This window comes from Theropithecus gelada, chromosome 1 (genome assembly GCF_003255815.1).
Source record: "Theropithecus gelada isolate Dixy chromosome 1, Tgel_1.0, whole genome shotgun sequence".
In the NCBI taxonomy this organism is placed as follows: domain Eukaryota; kingdom Metazoa; phylum Chordata; class Mammalia; order Primates; family Cercopithecidae; genus Theropithecus; species Theropithecus gelada.
The window spans coordinates 206,786,504-206,813,865 of NC_037668.1; the positions used below are offsets into that span (position 1 = coordinate 206,786,504).

General features: G+C 42.1%; 1 protein-coding gene across 3 annotated transcripts in view; it reads left to right on the forward strand.

Moving 5' to 3' along the window:
- The window catches only part of NTPCR (nucleoside-triphosphatase, cancer-related), a 29,136-nt gene extending 2,054 nt beyond the window's left edge, over window positions 1-27,082 (forward strand). The window contains exons 2-5 of one of the 3 annotated variants that reach the window (XM_025405729.1): window positions 3,402-3,564; window positions 4,704-4,800; window positions 18,330-18,539; window positions 26,435-27,082. In XM_025405729.1, the coding sequence (XP_025261514.1) occupies window positions 3,402-3,564; window positions 4,704-4,800; window positions 18,330-18,539; window positions 26,435-26,503 (539 nt within the window). In that variant the 3' untranslated portion in view covers window positions 26,504-27,082. Of the gene's footprint in view, window positions 1-3,401; window positions 3,565-4,703; window positions 4,801-18,329; window positions 18,540-24,767; window positions 25,124-26,434 lie in introns of those variants that run through there. The other 2 variants (XM_025405720.1, XM_025405738.1) reach the window with 2 other exon arrangements.
- Window positions 27,083-27,362: the final 280 nt, after the last annotated feature.

Here is a 27,362-nt window from a genome sequence, read left to right on the forward strand (position 1 = left end):
AAAAAAAAAAAAAAAAAAAAAAAAAAAAAAAAAAAATAATAATAATCTATCGTTTATTTTCCATTTATTTATTTATTTTAGAGACAGGATCTTGCTCTATCACTCAGGCTGGAGTGCAGTGAAACAATTATAGCTCACTGCATTCTCAAACTCCCTAGGCTTAAGTGATCCTCGTGCTTCAACCTCCTGAATAGCTGGGACTAGAAGCGCATGTCACCACACCCAGGTAATTTTTGGTTTTTTGTAGAGACCTGTCTCTTGTTATGTTGCCCAGGCTGATCTCCAACTCCTACCCTCAAATGATCCTCCCACCTGGGACTCCCAAAATACTGGGATTATAAGTGTGAGCCACCTTACCCATCTTTCTTTTCCTTCTTATTGAGACAGGGTCTCTCTCTGTTGCCCAGGTTGGAGTGCAGTGACACAATCTTGGCTCACTGCAGCCTCCACCTCCCAGACTCAAACCATCTTCCTGCCTCAGCCTCCGTAGTAGCTAGTACTACAGGCATGCACCACCATGCCCTCAAATTTTTCTTTTTTTTTTTTTCCTTTTACACACAACATTTTTTCCCCATTAGGAGTTATTGTCTGGTATTTTTATTTGCCTAGTTTCTTTCCGCCTTCTCAACATGTTCAGGTAAAGTCTCCTCGCAAAGAGGTCACTTTTTGTTGCATATCCTCTTAGTGTCCCTGGCACTTAGCATTTTTTCCGATTTCCAACTGTCTGTACCTGTGACTCATCTTGGAGGGCTTTCTCTGGTCCCTGGAGCCCACTTGGCCTGCACACAGAGCAGGCCAGAAGAGCCAGGGAATTCCTGTGCCCTGGGATTAGCCTTCAACCGGTGATTGGTGAAAGTTAGTTGATAAATTCCCTACTTCCTCACTCCTCAGACAGGATAACTGAGCCACTTGCCCTGACTTGTCCCTTAGGATTCCCCAGTGGGATGAAGCTCCAGCTGCCCCCAGTGGAACTTGCTTGATAGTGCATCTCATGCTGGTGTCCTTCCCTTCCCTTTCTGAATTTCTTCCCTACCAGTTCATCATGTTGTCACTGCCTAGGTTAAACTACCTGCACTTGAATCTTTATCTGAGGATTTGCTTAGGGGAGAACCAGAACCAAAATAATTCCAGAGCTTTCAGATCTGTTTGTGCCTGGTATACAGCTACCATCTCGAGGTCTCCTGAAGCAGAGATCATTTCTTATCCAGACAGCACTGGGGTAGCAGCTTAATTAATGAAGAAAAAATTAACTGAAAGAAGATTCCTAGAGCTGAAGAAGCTGAAAGGGACTTTGCCCTAATGCTTCCTATTTATTGGTGTACTATGTTCTACACAACATACAGTCCCGAGTATACCCTTTGTGAACAGGAATAGTTACCATTGCTCCATTTTACCTTTTTCAAAATATAAACAGCGTTTTTTGTTAGGATAAGAGTAAGAACCATTCAGGATAAGAATTAAAAAAAAAAAAGTTTTAAGGAAGAAAGTGACAATCACAGGGAATTTCAACATACAGAAATGAACGTTGTAAATCTTTGTTCTGTATTCTTGATATTTTTTTTTTCTGTAGACACATACGTACTTGACCATTTTTTAAAAAAACATAATGGAATGGTTTCTGCTATTAACCTGCTTTTTTCATATATTATTTTCATACACTGTGGTCTATTTTCCATGCTAATAAATACACATAAGCGGTATATTTTTTAATGGCTGCATGGTATTCCTGTGTATTTATGTGCTATTGTATGCGTGGTGCCATGAGTTAACATTCTCTTACTAATCAACATTTAGGTTGTTTTCAGTGTTATGCTATTACAAAGAACGTTGCAGTGAATGTCCTATTTCACATATTTTGTACTGTTGATGTTGTTTCCTGAGGATGAATTCCTGGTCATGAACTGCAGGGTGCTGTGGTAGGCACATTGAAATTGCCCTTCAGAAAAGGAGTACCAGCTTACACATTCAGCAGTGCCATTACTTGCATGAAACAGATTCTTCAGTGACTTTCCTAAGGCAGTTGTTACTGAGGGCCAGGGCTGGATTAGAATTTCATCATTTTATGTTCTCCACAGTTCTACCAGCCGCATGCTCACTGTGGCTCACTGTAGCCAGAATCCTCTTGGGTTGCTGTTCACGTTCCAGAAAGCCAGGTGCCATTATTTTAATGTGAAGTGTGAAGATAGATACATTAAATAAGAATAATGGATCATATTTTATGTCAAGGAGGTTTAAAAGAGTGGGTAGTCTTAGAAATAGCATGATTTGCAACTCTGTAGTATCTCAAAATAGCTCCCTTGCAGACATGCTAGGAGTTTTCTCTCTCTTTCCGTTGTAGGGTAGTCATGATGCCATTTACTTAAATCCATATTGGGAGCAAGACTCATATTTTAAAAAGTCATGGTGACAGGTAAAGGCCCATGTTGAAAGGTATGGTCCTTATGAGGGGTATAGCCTTGGGTAAAATACCTAACCACTGTGTGCCTCAGTTTCTTCATCTGTAAAATATGCATAAACATGGTAATTGCCTCCGAGGATGGTTGCGAGGACTTAACCAAGAAAATGCTTCCGAAGTGTGCTAGAACAGTGTCTGGCCCCATAATGTCAGTGATTAGTATTACTGTATTCGGTAGCACCTGTTGGTGCTTATAAACCCATGAGTTCATCAGAGTAGTCAGCTGGCCAGGCTGGATGGAAAGGAAGGATCAAGGTGGGGAGGATAAGGGGGCGGAGGTGCATAGGTTCAAATTGGGGAAAGTGTGGGGGATAAAGGTGAAGAAATGCTTACAGACCCTGGAAAAGATGATGTTGGAAGGAGTTGCCAACCTGATAGGCTTGCTGTTATGAAAAAGTTTGAAAGTGACCATTAACAGGGATGCTAATGGTATTTAAGAGACACATTTTCAGGAGTTACAGCAATGTAAGTCCAAGGAGGAACAAATTGATTTTCCCACTGTTAAGTGTAGGTCCATTTGTAATCTCTTGAAAGCTGAAATCTTAAATTCCCAGCCCCTGACTCAAGTGTGACCAGTGTTACTTCCCGGGCAGAAAAATGGAAACTGTAAACCATTTCACAGGATGCAAATGGCACGTGAGAATATCATCAGGAACCACTCAGTTGATTCTGGGATTGTGTATGTGACAAAATTAACAGTGTTTCACAATTTAAAAATAAACCTCAAGATATCATCCTTGTTTTTATTATGCTTGTTTCTACTTGAAATTAAGCATTTTTAACACCTAGAGCAATCAAAATTAAATTGAAGTTCATATTCATAAATCCACTTACAGCCCATTTCTCTACCCACCGTAATTGCTGTCTCAGAGTCTGCAAGGGCTGTGTGTGCTCTAGTAAGGGAATGTTTCCTAATGGGCTTTTCTTCTTTTTTTTTTTATTTTAGGGGTTGGAAAAACAACATTGATCCAGAAAGCCAGTGAGGTTTTAAAATCCTCTGGTGTGCCTGTCGATGGATTTTATACAGAAGAAGTCAGACAGGGAGGGAGAAGAATAGGATTCGATGTCGTCACGCTGTCCGGCACCCGGGGGCCTTTATCGAGAGTTGGGTACTGATTTTTCATTTCTGTGGTGTTTTATTATCTAACCTCCCCTTTCCATCTGTGCTTTGGGAGCTTTTCAACAAGAGCTACATTCACCGAAAGCAGATACTCTGTTGGGTCCTTGGATGCCTATCTGCTTTCCCTTTAGACTGAGAGTTTCTCCCTGGGCACAGGGTTGAGCCCAATGATCTCATCTATCCTCAAGAATCTTGGGCCTTTAGGGATTTCTCAGAGATAGAAAACAGAATGAAACCATCACATGAAAAACGTATAAGAAAGTGATATTTTACTTAAAACTTATTCACCAAGTCATAAACTCCTCTCACTTTATAATTCTTAGTCCTGTTTCTGGTGCCACTTTTCGAAGACTGTTGATGTAGTAGCTGCTTGGACCTTAAGAGAGAGCCCTGCCGTAACTGCAAGGCCCATTGTTGGAGGTGTGGACACTTAGGGTAGCTCTGTTCAAAGCAGAGAAAACCTGATCAGCTTTGCAGACTGTTGGAAACAGGCCCCCCCAAATCTGGCCATAAACTGGCCCCAAAACTGGCCATAAACAAAATCTCTGCAACACTGTGACATGTTCTTGATGTCCATGATGCCCACGCTGGAAGGTTGTGGGTTTACCAGAATGAGGGCAAGGAACACCTGACCCATCCAGAGCGGAAAACCCCTTAAAGGCGTTCTTAAACCCCAAACAATAGCATGAGCGATCTGTGTCTTAAGGACATTCTCCTGCTGCAGATAACTAGCCAGAGCCCATCCCTTTATTTTGGCCCATCCCTTTATTTCCCATAGGGAATACTTTTAGTTAATCTATAATCTATAGAAACAATGCTTATCACTGACTTGCTGTTAATAAATATGTGGGTAAATCTCTGTTCGAGGCTCTCAGCTCTGAAGGCTGTGAGACCCCTGATTTCCCACTCCCCACCTCTATATTTCTGTGTGTGTTTAATTCCTCTAGCACCGCTGGGTTAGGGTCTCCCCGACCGAGCTGGTCTCGGCAGCAGACCACCGCATTTTGTGTTTTTCATTTTTAAGGATGATTTAGCGTACGTGGAATGCCAGAGGCTCAGTGGAGCAGCTAAAAACCAGAAATCAATACAGGAGTTTTTCGACAAAGAACACAATGTCTTTTCCTTCAGGTTGGAGCCTCCACCTGGAAAACGTGAATGCCGAGTTGGGCAGTATGTGGTTGACATGACATCTTTTGAGCAGTTGGCACTCCCCGTCTTGAGGAATGTGAGTACGTGGTTTCTGCTTTTTGAACCCATCTGCTCCTAGTGCATTGTGGGAGTTGCTGGCCATGGAAACAGAATGCCTTTTGCTCTTAAAGGTCCCGGTTTTGCATTTTACAGTTGCAAAGTCATCAGGTGATTGAGTCTTAATAAGGATAAACAACATAATTTGCTATCACTCTGAGCTACAAGTAAATTCCTCTAAGTGCAGTACATATAAATATTTTATTTTGGAAAGGCTCTTAATGCCCAGGTACCAATTCCCAAAGATAGGTCTTTCCTCTGTCTTCTCACAGTCATATCTTAACCTGGTTTCATAGCACAACAAACATTTAGGAAGAGAAAATGTCATTATATGAACATAATAGCCAGTTGTTATTGAATGCCTGCCAAGTACTGTAAGCAGTTAACACATTATATTATTATATTACCTTTTTCAAAAAAGAAAAACACTATTGACATCTTACGGCTTCTTTCTTTCTACTTGGAATGCCTTTTATTTCATTCGCTTGCCTAATTACCCTGGCTAGAACCTCCAGTCCAACACTGAATAAAAGTGGTGAGAGTAGACATCCTTGTCCTACTCCTAATCTTAGAAAGTATTTAGTCTTTCACCATTATGTATGATGTTAACTGTGTCTTATTTGTATAGAGTTTACTCAGGCATATTTTGTTGAGGATTTCTGCATCTTTATTCACAAAAGTTGTGGTCTGTAGCTTTCTTTTCTTGGGATATTGTTGGTTAGTTTTGGTATCAGGTTTGTACTGGTCTCATGGAGTTAGGAAGTGTTTCCTTCTCTTCTAATTTTTGGAAGAGTTTGTGGATGATTGGTATTGATTTTTCTTTGAATGATTGATAGAATTCACTAGAGAAGCCATGTGGGCTAGGTTTTTCTTGGTGAGAAGCTTTTAAATTACCAATTCAATCTCTTCCTATAGGTCTGTTGATTTTGTATTTTTTGTTGAATCAGTTGTGGTAATTTGTACTTTTTAGTAATTTATCCATTTCATCTGAAGTATCTAAGTTGTTGACATACAGTTGTTCATAGATTCACCCATGCTTTTTATTTAGTAAGATTGGTGGTATTGTCACTTCTTTCATTCTTTATTTTAGTTATTTAAATCTTCTGTTTTTTTCTTGGTCAGTCTAAAAGTTTGTCAATTTAGATGATCTTTTCAAATAACCAACTTTTGTTTTATGATGTATTGTTTTATGTATCTATTTATCAGATATTTATCAAGTACTCCATATACAGTCATGAACAAAACAGACATGTTTTCTACTCTCTCAAAACTGTCTAGTGGGAAAGGCAGACACTCAATAAATTTATACTTGTCATTGTCATTCATGCTGTGAAGGAAAGAACAGGGTGCTGTGGGGAGGGACAGGAAGAACTGACTTTAGGCCAAGGAACCAGAAAAGAGTTCTGAGAAGATGACATTTAAACAGAAAGGAACAGGTGAGAGGGCACTGGAGAGAGAGAGTTAGTGTCGGGGTATTCATATGTGTCAGGGTGGGGAGCTCTAGGGAGAATATTCTGAATGGCAGGAACAGATGCATTAAGGCCTCAGAGCCCTGGAGCAGGAGCAGGTGAAGAAGGTAAGTTTGGTGAGGTGGGGGCCATGAGATGCAGGGCTCTGTGGACCATGTTAAGGGATGTGAGTGTCATTTAATCTATTATAGACTTACTACTTTGATTTGTGAAAATTAAATGATACAGACCTGTCTCAAAAACCAATTATAAACCATCCAGAGGTTTCTATGGCACCAAGAATAAAGTCCAAGGTCCTTTCAATGGCCTAGAAGACCCTGTAGCCCTGTGGTGTCTGGCCTTTCTAACCTCTGACCTCATCTTGCCATTCTTCAGCCACACGGGTTCACTCAGACTTCCCACACATGCCAGCCTGAGGCCCTTGGCACTTGCCATGTTTTTTGGTGAGCAAACTATCTTCCCAGTTCTTTGCCTCGCTGCTCCTTGACATTCAGAGCTCAGCTGAAGTATGTAATGGTGATTGCCCAAAGGCTGCTGAAGATTTTAGCTATAGCCTCTGAGGTTATCCTGTAATCTCAGAGGGCTGGTGGTATCTTATGGTCTGTTTCAGCAGGGGGTTGTGTTTCTTGGAATCCACCAAGTTCTCCTTTTCTTCCTATACCTTGTTTCCTCCTCCCACCTCCTTCTTCCCTAATTCCTTCCTCTTGGAACTTTCCCTCAGTTCCTGTGCTGGTGACTCTTGTGGCTGCTGTGTTGTGTGGGAGCAGAGAACATGACACTTTTCTTTTTAGTTGTTTTCCCGTCACATACATTCCTCTCTACTTAAATGTTCAAAAGGCAAGTGAAATACTTCAAATGAAATACCAAGTGAAGATTCTGCTTTTAGGAGCTGACTGGGTCAATACAAAGAATTTTTTACTTACCCTGCTCAGGCAGAGTAGACCAAATCCTGGGAGAAGCGTTTGCACAGGTGTTTAGTGTCTAGCTGCAAGATTATATAAGAGATCATATGCTGACCAGATCAGAGCATGAATCTGTTTTTTAATTAAAAAATAAATACAGACTTCTCCCAACTTTTAATATTCTGATTGCCAAATGCAGACGTGTACATTCCATGTAGAAAAAGTGCCTGGCAGGGGATTTGATATGGTTTTGCTCTGTATCCCCACCCAAATCTCATCTTGATTTGTAATTCCCATATGTGAAAGGAGGGACCTCGTAGGAGGTGATTAGATCATGGGGGGGATTTCCCCTGTGTTGTTCTCCTGATAGTGAGGGAGTTCTCATGAGATCCAGTGGTTTTAAAAGTGGTGGTTTCCCCCGCACTCCCTCTCTCTCCTGCTGCCATGTGAAGAATATCCTTGCTTTCCCTCCGCCTTCCACCATAATTGTAAGTTTCCTGAGGCCTCCCCAACCATGGGGAACTGTGAGTCAATTATACCTCTTTTGTTTATAAATTATCCAGTCCCGGGTAGTTATAGCAGTGTGAAAATGGACTAATACAGGATTCTTACCCAGTCAGGGTCATGGATTTCTTTTCTGGAGCAGAAATTTTTCTCCCGTCTTATATATTTTATGGGAATGAGGAAAGGAATAGGAATTAGTGTTTTGTCTTTATACTAAAGAAAAAAATGAAAAGAATATCAGTTAAAATAATTAGGCAACAAAACTGGGGAGTATAAACAGACCATTTTTGACACTGGCAATGAAAACAACCAAGTAAACTGGAAATGTTAGAAACCCTTTATAAAGGGACACAGTGTTCATAGTGCTGGGATCTATGAAAACACAAATTCCAATAATAGATATCCATTGTGTGTAAGAAGTGTCACTATGTATGAGTGAAAGATAGTTTGAGGGGGGTGTGTGTGTGTGTGTGTGTGTGTTTTAATACTACAAAAAATAAGAAAACAGTACTTCTCTAATTAGATCAAGCAGGGCTATGCCTGTTTGCAGATGGGGAAGTAAAGATGTGGCTAGGACTGGTTGCAGCGGCTCATGCCTGTAATCCCAGCTCTTTGGGAGTCTGAGGCGAGCAGATCACTTCAGGCCAGGAGTTTGAGACCAGCCTGGCCAATATAGTGAAACCCAGTATCTACTAAAAACAAAAACAAAAACAAAAATCAGCTGGGTATGGTGGTACACGCCTGTAGTCCCAGCTACTCAGGAGGCTGAGGCAGGAGAATCGCTTGAACCCTGGAGGCAGAGGTTGCAGTGAGGTAAGATGGCGCCATTGCATTCCAGCCTGGGTGACAGAATAAGACTCCACCTCAAAAAAAAAAAAAAACAAAAAAAAAACCGGGAGCTGAAGAGCAGCTCCAGGTGAGGGATAGGCTCGGGAGGCCTAGGCACAACCCAGGTCCACCTTGCAAAGCTGCTCTGGTTGTGTTTCTTTTTTCTTTTTCTTTTCTTTTCTTGTCTTTTTTTTTTTTTTTTTTTGGAGACAGTCTTGCTCTGTTGCCCAGGCTAGAGTGCAGTGGCGCCATCTCAGCTCACTGCGACCTCCACATCCCGGGTTCAAGCGATTCTTGTGCCTCAGCCTCCTGAGTAGCTGGGATTACAGGCATCTGCCACTGTGCCCAGCTAATTTTTGTACTTTTAGTAGAGACAGGGTTTCACCATCTTGGCCAGGCTGGTCTCGAACTCCTGCCCTCGTGATTCACCGGCCTTGGCCTCCCAAAGTGCTGGGATTGCAGGTGTGAGCCACTGCGCCCAGCCTGGTTACGTTTCTTTAGACAGGAATGGAGCCTGAGCATCATGGTCGCTCGTGAGAAATAAAGAAAAATAGAGTGTGTGTGGAAAGCGTTCTAGACTGGTTTTTGGTTTTTGGAAAGCCTTTAGTAGGGTTGACTGTTAATTTTTTTTTCATTCCATGAGTTAATTCTTTCCTTATTTGTCACCATTTGTTATTTTCCTGAGTTTTCAAGTTCTAGATATTCACGGTTAAAAAAAATTATAAAAAATGTAAAATAAAAATAAAAATACAATGTGAATAACTCATAATCTTATCACTAAGTTAGCCAATATTAGCTTATTTTGTTTCTGCCCCTTTTGTATACCTGGTTTATTTATTCAGTCATTCAAGATCAGGGAAAATGTTATATATAGTTTCATAGGCTTGGTGTGTTTCCCTTAATGTGATTGAGGGCCATGGGAATGGTCTCACAACACGCTAATCTTCAAAGCTGGGAGATTTTAGTGGTTTCATCCTATTTCATGATATGAGTTTTCATCTTTGGTTTAACAATTACTCCCTCAGTGTTGGGCATTCAGGCTCTGTATCACCATCGTAAGTAACCTTGCAACAAAGCACCCTTTATACGTGAGTCCTTTTCTCTAGCCGTGATTGTTTCCCTGGGGAGGGTCTAAAAGGTGAAGTCTGAGCTGGCGGGGTGTGAACCTTCAAGGTCTTGATGGTGCGGCGTTGACTTTGTGTCCCACTGTCAGGGTGTGAGTGTGCTTGTCTTGCTGCACTTTGCCAGTCCTGAGCACTCTGCTTATTTTCAACACACCTCTTTGTTTTGATTTGCATTTTTCAATTACTAATGGAGTTAAATGTTTTTCAGTTGTTCATTAAGTTTTCCTTAATTTAAATTGTTCATCCATTGCTCTTCCCATTTATTTTCTTTGGGCTTAAATAGATCTTTTATAAAGCAGATAGCCTTTTTATATTATTGATTCTGTTTTTCTCAGGTTAGCACTTCACTTTGGTGATTGTTTTCCCTTCAACATAGAGAAAAGTCTATCCCTATTCCAAATTTATATAAAATTTTACCTATATATTTCTTTTTCTGCATGCTTTTTTAAAACATTTATGTTTTCAATTCATTTGGATTTATCTTGGGTGTAATATGCTATGAGATTCTCAACTGATTTTCTTCCAGATATTTAGCCAGTTTACTAAAACTGTTAAATAACCCGTTTCTAATGAGTTTTTATGCTTAATTATATTAAAGCTATTTATGTGTGCGTGTTTATGTGTAGTGTTTCAGAGTTATCTGTTCTCTTCCATTGATCTGTTTGATCCTTGCATCAGTACCATAGTATTTTAATTACCATGGTAATCGTTTTTATTTTTCTTCTTCAAAAAATGGCCTTGTTCAGAAACTGTAATAATGGTGGCACTAGTAGTAGTAAGCTATTATTGAGTGCAAACTATGTGCCAGGCGTGAACTCATTTAATCCTCAGAACACTATCATTATATTCCTATTTTACAGATGAGGAAACTGAGGCATAGAATGGAAAGTTACTTGCCCAGGGACACACTGATTGCATAAGTGGTAGAGCTGGAGCGAACTATAGAATCAAGACTTTATTATCCATCAAAAAAAAAAGTGTCATATGGAGTGATAGGAACTATAGCTATTTTGACATAACGGGTATCTTCATTTTTCAGATAATCTTAATTCTCCACAGCCAAAAATATGTTTCTCTTTCTCCATTTATTTCTTTAAAATTTTTATTGGTGAGGTTATTCATAGGGCCTTCCTATTTTCTGGTGCGACTGGAATTAGGATTGTTTTTTTCTGTTTTCTAATGATAAAGGCTGATAAGATTATGCTGGCCTTTTTCATAATGGCCTTTTTGACAGCTACCCTGAATGCTTTATTAAAATTTGATGCAATGTAAGATGTTCCATTTTATTGATTTTCAACATATCTCCTACTCACACAAAATGGAGACAATAGATTAGAATGTTTTAAAGAGCAAAGGACATCTACTCAGAGCCCTGTTTTCCAGGCGAACAGTGCCATCTTTTACAAAGATCTGTGAAAGGAAGAGTAAGCTAAAATCAGAACATCCAGGGAAAATCAACATAGTTTGAGCCTTGTATTTTCCTGTTTTGATTAAAATAAGGCTTTAAAGTATATTGTTTTTGAGAGCAGGATCTACTTTTGATTCTGAAATAGACTCTGCTTTGGAAAAATCTTAGAAACTTCCTTTGAAGGTGAGAGGACTCCTGTCTAGGGAAAAGTATTTTGTGTTTGTTTTTGTTTTTTTAGACTCTTGACCTGGAAGTGTTCCATAGTGTTTCAGGCCACTTGGCTTTAGAAAGAATGCAGAAAAACCAAGTTCTAGTCAGGGTCTATTCTTGAAAGATTGACAAGCGCCTCAGCATTGCTAGAATTTCCGTCATTGCCGTTAGCAAATGTGGCATTTGATTCTTTGTTCTCCCTCAGCTTCTGTTGCTCTACCTCATGTATTACAAGTCCATAATGCAAGATCAGCCAGGGAAATTAAAAGCTATCTGATGCAAACAGAAAATCAGTTTTTAAATTGTCAGTAAGGACATTCCTACAGTGAATCAGCTTAGGAAAATGAAGTGAAAATTCAGTATGAGGTTGACTCTGCAGTTCATTTTGCAAGATTCGTCATGGCAAATCTTCATAATTTCTATTGAGCAGAGACTGAGACTTTATTATTTCTGATTGTTGGTGAGATTCTGTGGATTTAGACGCTAAGCAGGCTTTTGCCCTGGGTTATGACACCTTCATGTCTTTCTTCTTGCAGCCTACTCTCAAGAAATACAGAAAAGTTGCATGCTCCTTAAGTCGCATGTCCCTTAAGCTGGACTGGGGTTGAGTTTGTGTCAACTGTTGCCATTTTCCCTTTTCCTCACTCACTTTGTCCCATTTCCAGCACTTCCTTCTCTCTCGCCTCCCATGCATATCAGTGTAAAACCACACTCCATTAGGAGGAAGTTCATACGGGGTGAGTTGGTTGTTTTCTTGAATCTGGTACTGAGAAAGTACTATATGTGTGTTTTCTTTTTTTGTACTGATAATTTTTTTAAGTTCATTTGGATAAAATTTTACTCTTAGAGAAAGTTGTAAGAGTAAGAATAGTGCAAGAACACCTGTATACTCTCATTATCCAGAGTCACCTATGTTTATCATTTGCCTTGTTTGCTTATTCTCTCTCTCTCTGTGTGTGTGTGAGTGTGTGTGTGTATGTGTGTGTGTGTATAAATACGTAAGCTGGAAGGGGGCGACTATTTGAGAATATGTTGCAATCATCAAGGTACTTTACTCCTAAATGTTCAGTATATTTTTCCTAAAAATAAGGATATGCTTTTACATAATCAATACAGTTACCAACCTCTGTAAATCTTACATTGAAAAAATACTTTAATCTATCATTAGTGTTTTATTTTCATCAGTTGACTTAATATTCTTTGTAACATTTCTTTTCCTCCAGTTCAACGTCCAGTCTAGCGTCAGATGTTACACTTAGTTGTCACATCTCCATAACCTCTGTTAATCTGGAACCTTTCCATAGTCATTCTTTGTCTTCTAGGACACTGACATTTGTAAAGAATGTAGTTCCAATTTAATAGAACATTTCTCTTTTGGAGTTTTTCTGATGTTCCCTCGTGACCAGATTCAGCTGGAATACTCCATAAGTGGTGATGCGTCCTTCTCGAGTAGCTCATCTGGAGGCATGTGATGTTTAGTGATATTAATTTTGATTACCTGATCAAGGAATTGTCCTATTTCTCCACTGTATAGTTACTATTTTTTTCTTTGACACTAATGAGCAGTGAGTGGGGAGATAGTGTGAGACCACGCACATCCTCCTCATCAGATTGCCCCTAGCCAATTCTAATTTTATCTAAACTTTATTAGATCATCTTAAGATAAAAATAATTTTCTCTTGAGGCCTTAATTGGCAAGCAAATTTAACTACTCTCTTTTGAAATACTTTCTCCAGCAAGGTGAGCAGTAATTAACAAACATAAAATTACTATACATTGAAGCTGAACTAAAAAAAAGCCATAATGGCTGAGCATTTTTCCACTCTAAGCTGTACTTCTCTCTATTTGTATCTGGTTACCTCCCCATTAGAAAAGCCATCACCATTTTATTATAACAAAAACAATCAGTTCTTTCTCCTCTAGGCAGTTTCTAATGAAAAGGATATCAGGTATCAGAGATACCAAACATTTACCAAAAGCTTACATATTGATGAAAATTTTTACTAAGGAAGTGAATTTTTGTTTTTAAATTTGGTTTTTGTAAACACTGTCAGGTGATAAAGAAATGGCAGGAAGGTGGACATATCAGGATACCTGGTCATAGCTCTTCCACCGTCTGCACGGGGATGTGCTCCTGGTAGAGGAGAGAAGTCCTTTTACTTTCTATCATATCTGCCTACTGCTGTGGGCCATTCGCTATCCATACTTGATGAAATGATTTTGGTGATACTCTTCTCAGGCCCAAAATATGAGTTCTTTTTGAGTAATTTAGAGCAGTATGATTACTCCAAATAAATTGAGGTTTTGTGCATATGCCTCTGTAGATCCCTGAACACCAGAGTGCTATTCCTTCTTATTGGAGGGGAAAGCAGTTTCTCCATGGTTAGGTCAATTTCCTAGATGCTGTCCTTTATTTCAGAATGAAAGTCTGGAAGCGTATTGCACACAGGGTGTGGAAGAGAGCTTTCAAGTCAGGTGATCTCTGGTTTGACTCCAGCTCTGTCACTGTGCTCTCAGTGATTTTTGAGTAAATCCCTTAATGCCTCATTTCATTTCCTCATCTGTGAAACAGATGCTGTTACCTGCTATGTGAAGTTGCTGAGAGGACGAATGTAATGCTTGTAAAGTGCCTTGGCCCCTGGCTTCTAGGAGGTGCTCAACAGAGCAATAGCTGTGATTGTCTTCTTGAGGAGTTAATTGAGGTGATGGATGGCAGTACCTTGAGAGGAGCCTCCCATCACAATTGGGTTTGTGTTTGCCAGGGAGCTGGGGGCCAGAGTGGTGTCATAATCTGTCATGGAGTCCCAGGAGCCCAAATGTCTGGGCCAGTCCCAAGTGCTCAGAGCATGAGGAGGACAAGGAGTACTGGGCTCTCCATCTCACTGGACTGACTGTCAGCCAGTAGGTGTCATTTCAGTCTGAAGATAGCTTGGAAAACCTCACGGGCACTATTCAAGCACTCTTTGGTCAGGTGACCATGTGGGTAAGCCTGTTTGAGTCCCGAGAGGCCATTTAGGACATCCAGGAAGAGCCTCAGAGCTAGTCTGTCTGTGCGCCGGGGTGAGGATCTCTGGCACGTCCGGGGGAGCAGCTTCTGCCCAGAGTATGCGTGACTGGGGAAGGGCCAGGCTATCAGGCACCACTGGGCAGTCTAGACAGCTTGTCCTGGCTGTGCCCTGGAGACTCACAGTCCATATGCCACCAGACAGCAAAGGGATTATGAAACTTGAAGGCTTGGAATAAACACACATAAAATATGATCGGAGCCCTGTACTTTTTGCTAATGACTTCAGTGGGTGAGGAATTGTGGGCTGACTGAGAGATGGCTGCTGTTACCACCATTTGCCTTTCTGCTTCCCCACAACTTGCTGCTGTTTGGGGGAAGGGCTGCAGTTTTGCTGCCTACCTTCTGACAGACACTTCTAATTCACTTTCATGACTTTCCGTACTTGCCGTCCCAGATGGGTGAGCTCAGGAGCTAGTCTGTGTGTCTGATATTAAAATAAAACAGTCCAAACAGTCCTCCTAAAATTAACATTAATACCACTAGAAATATCTATTATGCAGATAATTCAGAATAAGGCAAAGACCACTTTGATTAGCTTGCTCTCAGTTTGGCATTTTGGTTAAATGAAATTATTTTATGGTTTATATGTTCTTTGTATTTTTAAAAGTATATATAAAAATAAACAAAGGACTCAAAAAAATCACACTCTTTTCAGGTCTCTGATATAACTTGTACGAAGATATTTGTTGCTCTAATCTTTCTGGAAAGCAAACTAGCTGAGTGTAACCAAAGTTATAAAATTATTCGTAGCTTCTCTGATCCCTGGCTCGTCAATTTTAGGACTCTATCTAAGGAAATAGCTTCTCTCCCGGAACAGGAGAACTAAAAGTGCGCTTCGTGACTGAACATGTGTAATCAGCTGAAGTGGAAGCCTGTGAGGGGTGCAGCCAGGAAGGCTAGTGTGTTACATAGGACTGAGGTGTGGTCCTAGGAAGCCATGCTGCCTGGGTTGCCCTCTGAGGAGAGGCTGTGAGGGGAGGAAAGGGTGCTCCCCAGATGGTGTGTACACCCCAGATGGTGTGTACATCGTGATGATGACCACGTGGCTGAGAGCCACCCACAGTTTTTACACACTCCTTACTCCAGCAGCTGCAGGTGGAGTTTCTCTGGGAGCTCATTAGGACTCTCCCCACACCGGGGGTTGGGGAGGGGTTCCTGACCACCTTCGAACCTGGGCCCCTATTGTTCTAAGTCTGCGTCTCTGTCAATTTAGAACAATGGAAAGGGGGTGAATGTTTACTTACTTATTTCTTTGTTTCCCTTTAAAGTTGCTTGAATTTATATAGAAATAAAACCATGTTAAACACTATGGTGGTTCTTTTTTTAAGACCTTGAGTGTATGATCTTGTATTATTTAGAAAAGCAAGCTGAGTGTCTACGTGCTTCAGAGTAGCCCAGCATCTGACATCTTTCTCTCAATTGAATATGAATAGCTTGCATTTTTAATTAAAAATCACAGATTTATTTTTGAGATTCCTGAAGTTCCTGGATTATAAAACTCCCTAATTCTGGAGAGATTGAGGATTTTATGTAGGCTAAGGTTTGCAAATGACAATGTCCAGTTGGTAGAAAGTCATGTATGCATGTGAGTCCAAATACTTTTGTGCTGAAACTTAAATAAATGTCAGTGAGCTTTCACTAGTGAATGTTCTAGAGAATTGCAGGAAGGCTGGTTGTTGAAGAGCCACGCACTTTCTACCTGTACGTGTGTATGTACACACGGCCACGTGCATTTTACTACCCTCATGTATATAGTCAAATAAATACATGTGCATGTATACACACATTCTTTCATATCACTTCTTGTCTGATTTGGCACCTTCCAAAACTGTCATTTTGAGGTGCCAGAATAAGTTTTATTTTGGCTTTTAGATGATAGCCTCCAGAGGAATGACGTCCACAATTACTCATCATCTCTGGGGGCAACAAAATGTCCACAGTACTTGAGAACAGTCAGGTCAGTTGGAGTCGCATGCTCCCAGGAAGACAGAAACCTTCCTGTACGGTTGTCTGTTTTTATTATCATAGACGGGTGGTTGATCGCTGTTTTATTTCTCACAAATATGGCTTTCGTTTTTGGAGGAAAAACTTGGAATAAGTAGTGACTTACTTCATAGATGCTCTGCCCTTCCCCCTGACCCCACCAGTGGAGGCTGACATTGCCCCTTCCGCTCCCCACTTCTCAGCTCTGGTACATCAGTGAGTTCCTCAGGAAGGATGCAGATGAGGACAACCATGTACCTGCCCTAAGTGGGGAGACTAGGCATGTGTACAGATACACTTAATAGAGAGGCAAAAATGAAGCGTGTCAGAAACACGGAAGTGTGGAGATTATTCAGACCTCTCTTGGGTTATATCAGTGGACTCCTTCTTGATCTTTTAGCTAATAAAATGAGTGGAAAAATATTTCATAAGCGTACAATATGCAGTAGGAAAATAGACTACCGCTTACTTAAAAGTCTGAAAAACACTGCTCTACTGCTTGTGTGCAATCACAACTGGGGTTTAGACACCCACTGTCTTATATTGTGTATTCCAAAAGGAGTCTAACATGTGTTTCTGACTCCACAGCCAGCAGTCTTTCTAGCACAACTTGTGATCCTCCCTGGCTTAGACTCTTTCGGCTGTAGGAGAAGATTCCCACCTCTGTGTGTGCCATGGAAGGCTTTTAGGATCTGGGCCCGCAGCCCCGTCTGTCACTGGCTGTCCCTGGTTGCCACTGATCCCTACCACCAGCCACACTGTACTATACGGTCCTTGCGCTTTTGGAATTTGAACAAAATCTAGCTTAACTCATACGTGCCCTCTGGGACTGTATTGCTGTCATCGTTTAAGGAATCAGAACTGTAGTGAAGAGTACTTTGTAAATCAGCTTTACATACAGTTTTCAAAATAATCATGCATACAAACATATATAAGGTGTATTTGTCATTCACCATTCATTGAAGTGTTTATTATGTTTATTATGTCCTGTTGTGTCCCTCCCAGGGAAGAATCAACCAAAGTCCTATCTGCTTTCTCTAGGAAGGCTTTCTATAGAGGACATGTGTATTAGTTATATATTGCTATGGAACAAGTTATTTCAAAATTTAGCAGCTTAAAATGACAAGCGCATTATTGTACACAGTATCTAAGGATCAGGAATCCATGTACAGCTTAGCTGGGGTTCTGAGGTTGCAGGCAAGCTGTTGGCTGGGGCTGTGGTCATCTGAGGCTTGACTAGGAGGGCCCTGCCTCTAAACTTGCTCATGTGGTTGCTGGTAGGTTCATTTCCTCTTGGCTGTTGGTCTGAGGCCTCAGTGCCTCACCACATGGACCTCACCGTCAGCTGCCTGAGTATCCTCACAGCATAACACGTCTCTTCCCCCAGAGTGAGTGATTCGGGAGAGGGGATCCAAGACAGAGACCAAACTTTATGTACAACCAGAAAATAAGTGGCACCCAAATACCTCGATGTAAAAGAAATGAGACTGCAGGCATGGGAGCCTTTCGTGATAATAATAGCCTCTTTTTTCCATTGTGAGCCATATGAGATTCCCTACATGCTGGGGGGCTGATAACTGCTCTGGGCAGATGCTTGTGTATTTAATGATCTGGTCCATAAGCATTGTTGGAAACAAGTGAAAATTAAAAGGAAACGAGTCTTGGCTAAAGGAGAAAAAAAAGTAAGTACAATTGCATCCTTTAGATCTCAGATTCTCTTTCTCATGACTTTATTCCAATTTATATCCATTACTTCCTTGAACATCCCACTGGTAGCAGGCGTGGCTGCCAGCCGCCAAGAGTCCTAATGATTCCCAGCTCCTGGGACTCCCCTTGTGCAGTCTCCTCCCTCACAGTACCAGGGTGGTCTGTGGGATGCGACGTCACTTTTTGAAATCCAGTAAAAAGGTTTCTGTCTTTTTTACCTCGTTGGTGAGTGACTGGGGAGTGGGACCCTTGGGCCCTTTGGTTAATGTGACTCTGGTGTCCCAGTGAAAGTCTTTTGTCATTCTAGGCTGACTGCAGCAGTGGTCCAGGGCAAAGAGTGTGTGTCATCGACGAGATTGGGAAGATGGAGCTCTTCAGTCAGCCTTTCATTCAAGCTGTGTATCAGACGCTGTCTACCCCAGGGACTATAATCCTTGGCACAATCCCAGTTCCTAAAGGAAAGCCACTGGCTCTTGTAGAAGAAATCCGAAACAGAAAGGACGTGAAGGTGTTTAATGTGAGTACAGCCAGTCCTCCATAACCTGTGGAAATGGAGCAGATGATCTAAAATAGCAGATGGCTCTAAAATATATCTTTGGTTTTGAGTTACCATTTTTACCCTTCCATGCAGAAATATAGGTGAGTCTAATTTTCTAGAAATGTATAGAACTTAAATTATACCTCTACTTGATAAAAAACCAGACTCGCTTATGGGAGAGCCTCCTGACAGTCGCAGTTATTCTGGTTGCTTTTTTCTTCCATCTCCCCCACCAGACACTAGGACCTCTCTGGCATCAGAACTGCCTGAGCTAAGGTACTTGTTCTAAGCGTATTTCTTCTCAGATTAAAAGGCCAGGTTGGGATACAGAGGCAAATTTTTTTGTTTTAAAGGTTTCCCTTTTAAAGCTGACCCACTTCTGCTTGTGGGGAGAAGAGGCTGTGGATGCGTTTGGAGGCACAGCTTCCAGGTGCTGAAGAGCAGCACTGTCCAGTTGAACTTCCCGTAGTGAGGGAAATGTACTCTCTACATTGCTTAGAACAGTAGCGACTAGCCACATCTGGCTATTTAAATTTAATCACATTTAAATTGAATTATTTATTTAATCATTTAATAATCAAATTTAAATTGAATTAAACTTTCGGTTTCTCAGTCACTCTGACCACATGTAAGGTGCTCTGTGGCCTCCTGTGGCTGCTGCGTTCGCCAGTGCAGCTGTAGGGTCTGCTACTCAATGTGAGGCTTGCAGAATGGCAGCACAGGCATCACCAGGGAGTGGGCCTTGCCCTGGTCCAAGGAGTCACACTCCGGGGGATGGCCCCATGATCTCTCTTGGCAAGTTCTCCCGTGGTTTTTAGGTCTCCTGCACTTTGAGAAGCACTGCTATAGACCACATGTGAGAGATGAGGGGCTAGGACTTGTTAACCAGTGGCAGTGTCTGGGCCAGTCGTAAGGGACTCATGGCATTGCTGGCACTTTATCGAAATTCTTGCCTTTCCTTCCCTGTTGTCTCTCTGTTTTCCTCTCAGTCAGATACTGCCTCTCCCCCACCCCTGCCCTTAGTTTCTTTGAGTCAGTGATAGCTGTGCTCTTGGCTGAGCTCTGCTCACACGCCTCACTCCCACCCCTAGTTGAAAAGCTCCCTGGCCCTGCAAGTGCCAAGTGAACAAGTCAGGCAGGCAGGGCCACTCCTATCGGGGGAGTGGAGAGTGAGTACCTGGGAGCACCTTCCATCATTATCATTTTCATCACTGAGTAAAATGTCACCTTGGCCCACTGGCCCAAGTGGCGGTATCCACATGTTGCCACCAAAGAATCCTAGAGTGTGGCGGTAAACAGCCATTAAGGTTAGACCAGCCAGACTTGGAAAAATATGTGCACTTCTTCATTTATTTATTTATTCATTCATTTGGTCAATAGCGATTGAGCACCTACTATGTGCTAGGTGTCATTCTAAGTCTTGGGATACTGTGGTGAACGAGACTGACCAGGTCCCTCCTCTTATGGAGCTTACATTTGAGTGGAGGAGCTGGATACCAAAAATGTGAACAGATAAGTTAAGCAATTTCAGATACTGATAAAAGCAAAAATAAAGAAACCAGGCAATGTGGTAGTTGGGGGCAGGAGTAGCAAGGGTGATCAGGGAAGGTCTCTTCAAGGAGGTGGCATTTGAGAGCCCTGAAAAGTCTTTGGGGTTCTTCAGAGTTTCATGTCGTCTTCTCTTACTTTACATTTTTGGTTGTGATTATAGAGTTCCGTGGAAATCGAGGCAATGAAAGATCATGAAAGAAAATTAGTTTTCAGGTCAGATAGCTTCTAGGCTGGAAGACTGGGAAATAGCTAATGTTAGACTCCAGGAATTGGCTAGCTCTACAAACTAATCTCACCTAACAGTCCTAAGGAGGGATTGAAGGGAGCTGAATGTGATGCCCAGAAATAAACTTTGTGTCTTAGGATCATACCACATTTCTTCCTCTCTCTGAGACTCAAAATTATTCTCCAGGCAAGATAATCATTGCTTCTAATGATCTGTAAATAAAACAATTAGCTTTGAGTTAATTAAGTAAGAGATAGGGGCTGACAAACCCTGTTATTTTTTTGTTGCTTTGGGGTTTGTGTGGTCCTTCTGTTCCGGTTTTATTTATTTTTTTTATTTAGCTTATTTTTTTAAGGGAGAGGGACAGAGTCTTGCTCTGTTGCCCAGAGTAATCTGTGCTGGATTACAGGTGTGAGCTACTGTGCCTGGCCTTTTCCAGTTTTATAAATCAAGAACCTCATTTTCTTTTTTTCTGAGACAAGGTTAGTCTCTGTCGCCCGTGCTGGAGTGCAGTGGCATGCTCTTGGCTCGCTGCATGCTCTTGGCTCGCAGCATCCTCTGCCTCCTAGGCTGAAGCCATCCTCCACCTCACCCTCCCAAAAAGCTGGGACTACAGGCATGTGCCACCACACCTGGCTCATTTTTGCATTTTTTGTAGAGATGAGGTTTCACCATGTGGCCCAGGGTGATCTCAAATTCATGAGCTGAAACAATCCGCCTGCCTCAGCCTCCCAAAGTGTTGGAATTACAGGCATGAACCACTGTGCCTGGCCAAGAACCTCATTTTCTTTATCTGCAAACTTAGGAGTTGGATTAGATATATTTTTGGGTTCTTTCCATTGCTCACATACATGCGATAAAGTATCCGAATCCATTTTTGAGAGTGGCCTTCACATTCAGTACTTAGTCCATGGTTTAGGCACATGTGAGGCATGATCTCTGCCCTCAAGAAAAACAGACCGTGGGGCAATCAAAATCCAGGGGCAGAGAGGGGAGAGATCTGTGTGAGCAGTGGTAGTGGGGAGAGGTGTCCAAAGGAAGGGGTTCTTGAGTGGGCTCTTGAAGGAGGAAATGGGAAAAAGAAGGGAGAACATTCCAGGTAAGAAAATGAGCTATGAAAAGGGGTCAGAGGCAGCCTCCCCTTGCCACCAGCTGAACATGTGTAGTGTGAAGATGAGATTGAGCTCAGGGGGAAATATACCACACAAATTAGTAATATTATCTAGACTTATTCTTCATAATGTTGGATGAACAGAGTACTTTCCAAAGAACATGGGTAGTGTGAAGATAAGACTGAGCTCATGATATGGGGGAAATATTCTACGCGAATTAGTAATATTATCTAGACTTATTCTTCATAACATTGGGTGAACAGAGTACTTTCCAAAAACACCTGAAAACTCTTCCAGTGTTAGACAAGATGGAGTAGACACACTTGTGTTTATTTTTCCTGCTAATTGCAGCCAGAAACCTTGGATGTTATTTATAATACAAGCATAAGAAGACCTGAAAGGTGAGGAGAAAAAGTCTGACTGACTAGCAACCTAAGGACCTAAGAAACAACACAACAGACACAACTGAAAATCATTTGTCATGCCAAGGATCAGGAATACCTAAACCTGAGTGAGAAAAGGGCATCAGTAGGTCTCAACAGCAAGATGACTCAGATAGTGGAATTATAGGGCAAGGATTTGAAAACAGCCATCATAAAAAATGCTTCATAAAATTACAGATACATACAGATGCACATGAAACAAATGTAAAATAGTCTCAGCAAAGAACTGGAAAGTTTCAGCAAAAACCTAGAAGATAGAAGAATCAAGTGAAAATTTTAGAACTATAAAATACAATAGCCAAATAAAAAAGTCACTGATTGGGCTCATCAGCAGAATAGAGATGGCAGAAGAAAGAATCAGTGAACTTGAAGGTAGAACAATAGAAATTACCTGACAAAGAGCAGACTTAAAAGAAAAAGAAATGAACAAAATTAACAGTTTCTGGGACCTGTGGGACTATAACAAAAGGTGTGACATTCACGTCATTGTAGCACCAGGAGAGGAGTGTGGGGCTGAACAAGTGTTTGAAGAAGTAATGGCTGCATTTTTGTCATATTTGGCAAAAGACATAAACCTACATTTTCAGTGAACCCCAAGAGGATAAACTCAAATTCATGCCAAGACATACCATAGTCAAACTTCGGAAAATTAAAGTCTTGAAAGCAGTGAAAGGAAAGCAGTACCTTACCTATAGGGTAAAAACAATATGAGTGACAGCAGATTTCTCAGGAGAAACCACGAAGGCCAGAAGGAGGTGGTACAACATTTTCCAAGTGTCGAAGCAACTGTCGACTCTTAATTCTATAAGACATTCACAGATGAAGGAAAACTAAGGGAATTTGTTGTAATAGAACCGCTCTAAAAGAATGGCCAAAGGAAGTTCTCTTATCAGAAAGGAAATGGTAAAAGGAGACCTGGAACATCAGGAAGGAAGAAAGAACAATGGGAAGAGTGAAACTGTGAGTGAGTGTAGTGGGCGTTTCTTCCTCTGTTGAGTTTTCAAGAATTATGTTTGACAGTTGAGGCAAAATGATAACATTCTCTCATGTGAAAAAAAGAAAAGAAAGAACAGTACCTAAGAAGGAAAATAAAATCTCACTGATACAACCTTTGGCACCTCCTATTACCTAGTAAAGCATCAGTAGAAGAAATTGGTGATGGAGTATTTTTATTCATCTATTCGGTAAATATTGAGCACCCACTGTATGTCAGGTACTGTTCTATTCACTGGAGTTGTAGCAATGAACAAAAGAGAGGGAGAACCAGACATCGTTTTATCAGTAACCCAGTCCTGCCATAACTCCCTCCCTCCCACTGTAATGGCATTAATCCATTCATGAGGGATTGCCTCATTCATGGGGGAATGCCCCCAGGACCTAATCACCCTTTAAAGGCCCCACCTCTATTTGCATGGGGGTTAAGTTTCCAACACATGAAATTTGGGGGACACAGTCAAATCATAGCAGGTGACTATGGGTTCTTCGATAATTTGTTTTTCAGAACTCTAAGAGGTTATTACCATTGTATCCCATTGAGTTTTATCCCATTGTATCCCAATGAGTGTGTCATTGATTGATTTTGCTGCCTTCTAGTTAATGTCATAACATTGACAATGTTATCAACAACTTTAGATCTTTTTCAAGCTGGCAGCTTCATAGTATGACTAAGCCTTTTGTTTAGACCATGGGGTGCACATGTTCTTGGCAGCAGTGAGTGGATATTATCTGGTCTTCCAGGCTGCTTGCATGCTACCTCACTGCCTTCTAACTTGTATGATATGATCAGTGGCTGTATGCCCTGCTCAGTCTCCCCTTCCCGCTTCTTGGTTGTTGAAGAAGTTGAGGTGGTGATATCACAAGTTTGGCTTCCCATCTGGTTGGCCTAGGTACTGCGAGAGATAGTACTTGACTGATCTGCTGGGCACAGATGCAATACCAGGTACCGGGTCCTGCTTGTGTTCTGACTTTAACAACCCCAAACCTGAAAACATGGATGAAACAGGCCGGGGAAGAAATGCCTCTTAGTATATAACTACGTGCAAGAAAGCAAAACAAAACCACAGGCATTTCCTTGAAACTGTGGGAAGGGCCCCCAACATTCCTAATAAGCAAGGGATTGGATCTGGAGGTCACAGGATGAATGAGATGTGGCTTCTGACCCCATGGAGCTCACAGTCTTATCTTGACTGTGCCCAGTATAAATTCTTACCAAGGGCCCTCCTACAGCCACTGGGCAGGTGCAGGGGTTCAGGTTCACTCAGCTTCCTTTCTTTCTCTTAAGGCTCCAGTGCAGAAAAAAAGAATGGTTGGGATTACCTTTTTCTTTCTGCAGTGTTCTTTATTTCCTTTTCCTGTTCCCAGCTCCCAGTTCCCTCTTCTAATTAGCCTCTCAGGAAAGACTTTCTACAACCAAAATTCTGGCTGTTGAATAAAAAGTAGACTAGAATTTCACATAAGGCAAAGACTCCTGAGGCTGGCAGATGCTGTGCTCCTCGTTCTTGCGTTTGGGAGTGTGTCTTCCTCATACAGGGAATATCATAACTGAATACTGTGGAGAGTTTCACATCAACATCTTACTGCATAATTTTCAGAAGTAATCTTAGGGAAATCAAAGGGAGTATCAAAATATTAATATTGGAGTGTTTGTATTCTGCTCATTAATTTTCAAATTAATTTTTAATTTGTAATTGATATAATTGTACATATTTATGGGGTACAGTGTGATGTTTCAATGCATACATACACTGTATAATAATCAAATCAGGGTAATTTCCATATCTGTCACTTTAAATTATCATTTTTTGTGGTGATGACATTCAAAATCTTCTCTTGTAGCTATCTTGAAATATACACGACCTTGTTATTTGCTCTGTAGTCACCGTACTGTGTGATGGAAGACCAGAGCATATTCTCCAACTGTGTGTCACCGTCCACTCTCACAGAGCCTGGCTGGTGAGAAGCTACTGCAATCACTGCTGAACTCAGAGTGGACGAAAAGGGCCCCCGTGGTGCCCACCTCTGTGTTGCCTCCTTTCTACCTCAGGTGGATTCCTTGGTTGCAAACAACAGGAATGGACTTCGGCTAATTTAAGTGAAAACAGCATCAAAAAGCCTTACAGGCTTTGGAGCTGTCCCGTGAAGCCGAAGGAGAAGCTGACTGTCCTCATTTCAAGTGGAGCCAGAGCTGCCCGGGATTGACGCAGCCAGGACCAGTAGAAATGGGATCGGCTTCTGGCTGCGTGAGCTCACTCCTCTTGGGGTGCAGATCTCAGAGAGGTTGCCAGGGCCTGGCTTGCCCACTTGTTGGCTGGGGGCAAGTTTCCTAGACCGGGCAGTCTCCGAAAGACAATCAGAGCATTCTTCCAAGAAGGGTGAGCAGACACCAGGAAGCAGAATTGACGAGGTCCGCTCTGGATCTCCTCCTCGGACATGTATTGACACCTACTGTATGCCAGGCCCCCTCTTCAGATACAACCACCCTGAACCTCAGAAGGCTTCCAGATGCACTCCCCATTCTTACCAGGAACCTTGGCTCAGCTCCTCCTCCGTGGCTCACCTGTTGAAATTACGTCCAGGCATAAGCAGCCCTGGAAGACTTTCCTGCCCCTGACCCCCACACATGCCCCTGTTCCTGCCTGCCCCCCCCCGAGACTCCTTCATTGTCCTCGTGCATGCCTGTCCCGTCCTGGTCTGCGAGCTCCATGAGGTCAGGGTCCTTACCTGTGGTACTTCTCTATTCGCATCTCCGTGCCTGGCTGCTGCTTGCCCTTCCACCCAATCAGCGTGTGTGGAGCGGATGGATATTATATGGGCCAAGCAGGAAGGCGCCACGATGGGAGCAGAGATGGCCCTTCCTTCACCCTGGGGCACTCGGGATGGTGTGGTAGTGAAAGAAAAATAAACAGATCATCGGGTAAAACTCCGGCAAACTCTGTTGCTTTTGTTTGTTTTGGTAATGGTGTAAGTGATGGAGAACACACTGCGGTCAGGAGGCCTGAGTCACAGTCTCTACGGAGGCACCCTCACTTCTCTGGCTTTTCCACTTCTCCATCTTTCAAATGGGCACTTGAAGTTTGTGGAGAGGCGAGTAGATGACTGAGCATCCCAGAATTCTGGGTGCTTCGCTGCTGCTCTGCTGGCTGCTCTCCCGGGCCCCGCTGGCTCCCAGGCTCTCCTCCTCGCTTCACTCCGACAGTTCAGTTCCTTCCATTCAGGACAGGTCATGCTCAGGCATCCTGCCCGGTCCTGCGTGCCCATCACCTGTCCCGGTATGCCTCATAGGGCTCACTTCACAGCTCTCCCCATGGTTGGCTGAAATCTGTCTGGGATCCAAACCCACTTTGACTTTTCGAGCTGTCACTTGGCAGAAGCTGATGCTGGGACTCAGTGATACCTGTCCTGTTTCTGAGTGCTCCTGAGGAGCTGGGCCTCCTCCCTGGGTGACAAAACATACCTCACCCTCTCCCAGCCTTCCAGGCTTTTCTTTAAGACTGAAGAAGAGGAAAGGAGCTCTGAAGCCTGCTCTCTCGCTTCTTCCCACAGGTCACCAAGGAAAACAGAAACCACCTTCTGCCAGATATCGTGACGTGTGTGCAGAGCAGCAGGAAGTGAAGACACGTGCGTTCCTGCCTCCCTTGAAGGAGTGCCCAGTTCAAGAGGAGCCCAATGGAGCCCTCCTGTCGAGGCTGTATGCCTATGGGGTTATGGAACCTTGTGGGCTTTTCTAGAGAAAACTCAACAGCTGTTTTCCATAAAATGTTTAAAAGATCAAATTAGCCTTAATGCTGGATTGTCTGTACAAGATGAACAATCCATTGTGGCTTATTTATGCTTAAAGATTTCTCGTTTATTTCCTCTTGCAGTCATGCACATGATTTGGGTAAATTATGAGATGAGAAATGGTTTTCAGAGTATTAGATGGAATTCGCCCCTGTTGAAGTTTATAAATGTGTTCAGGGGAAGGGGGAGGAAAGAGTTCACTGCCTAATCAGTTTTGCATGTCATGAAAATTAAATTCCTCTCCAGGTGTAGCTTCAGTCTCATGCAACTTAAAGTGATAACAGTTAATTTGGTTTTTTAAAAAATATTATTCCAAAAGAAAACCATTTTAGGTTATCTCTGCCAGCTCTTACTGTTCGTTTCCTTACTGCTTAATAAATATAAAAATAAATCTGATGGTTTCAGACAGGAGGCATTGTGTGGGAGGAATACACAACCTTTAGAAGTGTTGATAGCATCTGATATTCAGCCGACCAAATGACAAGAGCTCAGGCCCACAGGTTTGCACAAGAGCACTGCTTTGCCTTAGTTTACTCGGGAGCAATTTTGAATCTTTCTATGCCTAGTTTCCCTTCCAGAAAAGCAGGGAGTGACTGTCATCTCAGGAGAGTGATGTCACAACCACGGAAGGAAACTGTCAACCATTCCACACAACTGTGGAGAGTGCCTAGTGCCAGGGGCTGGGCTTTTC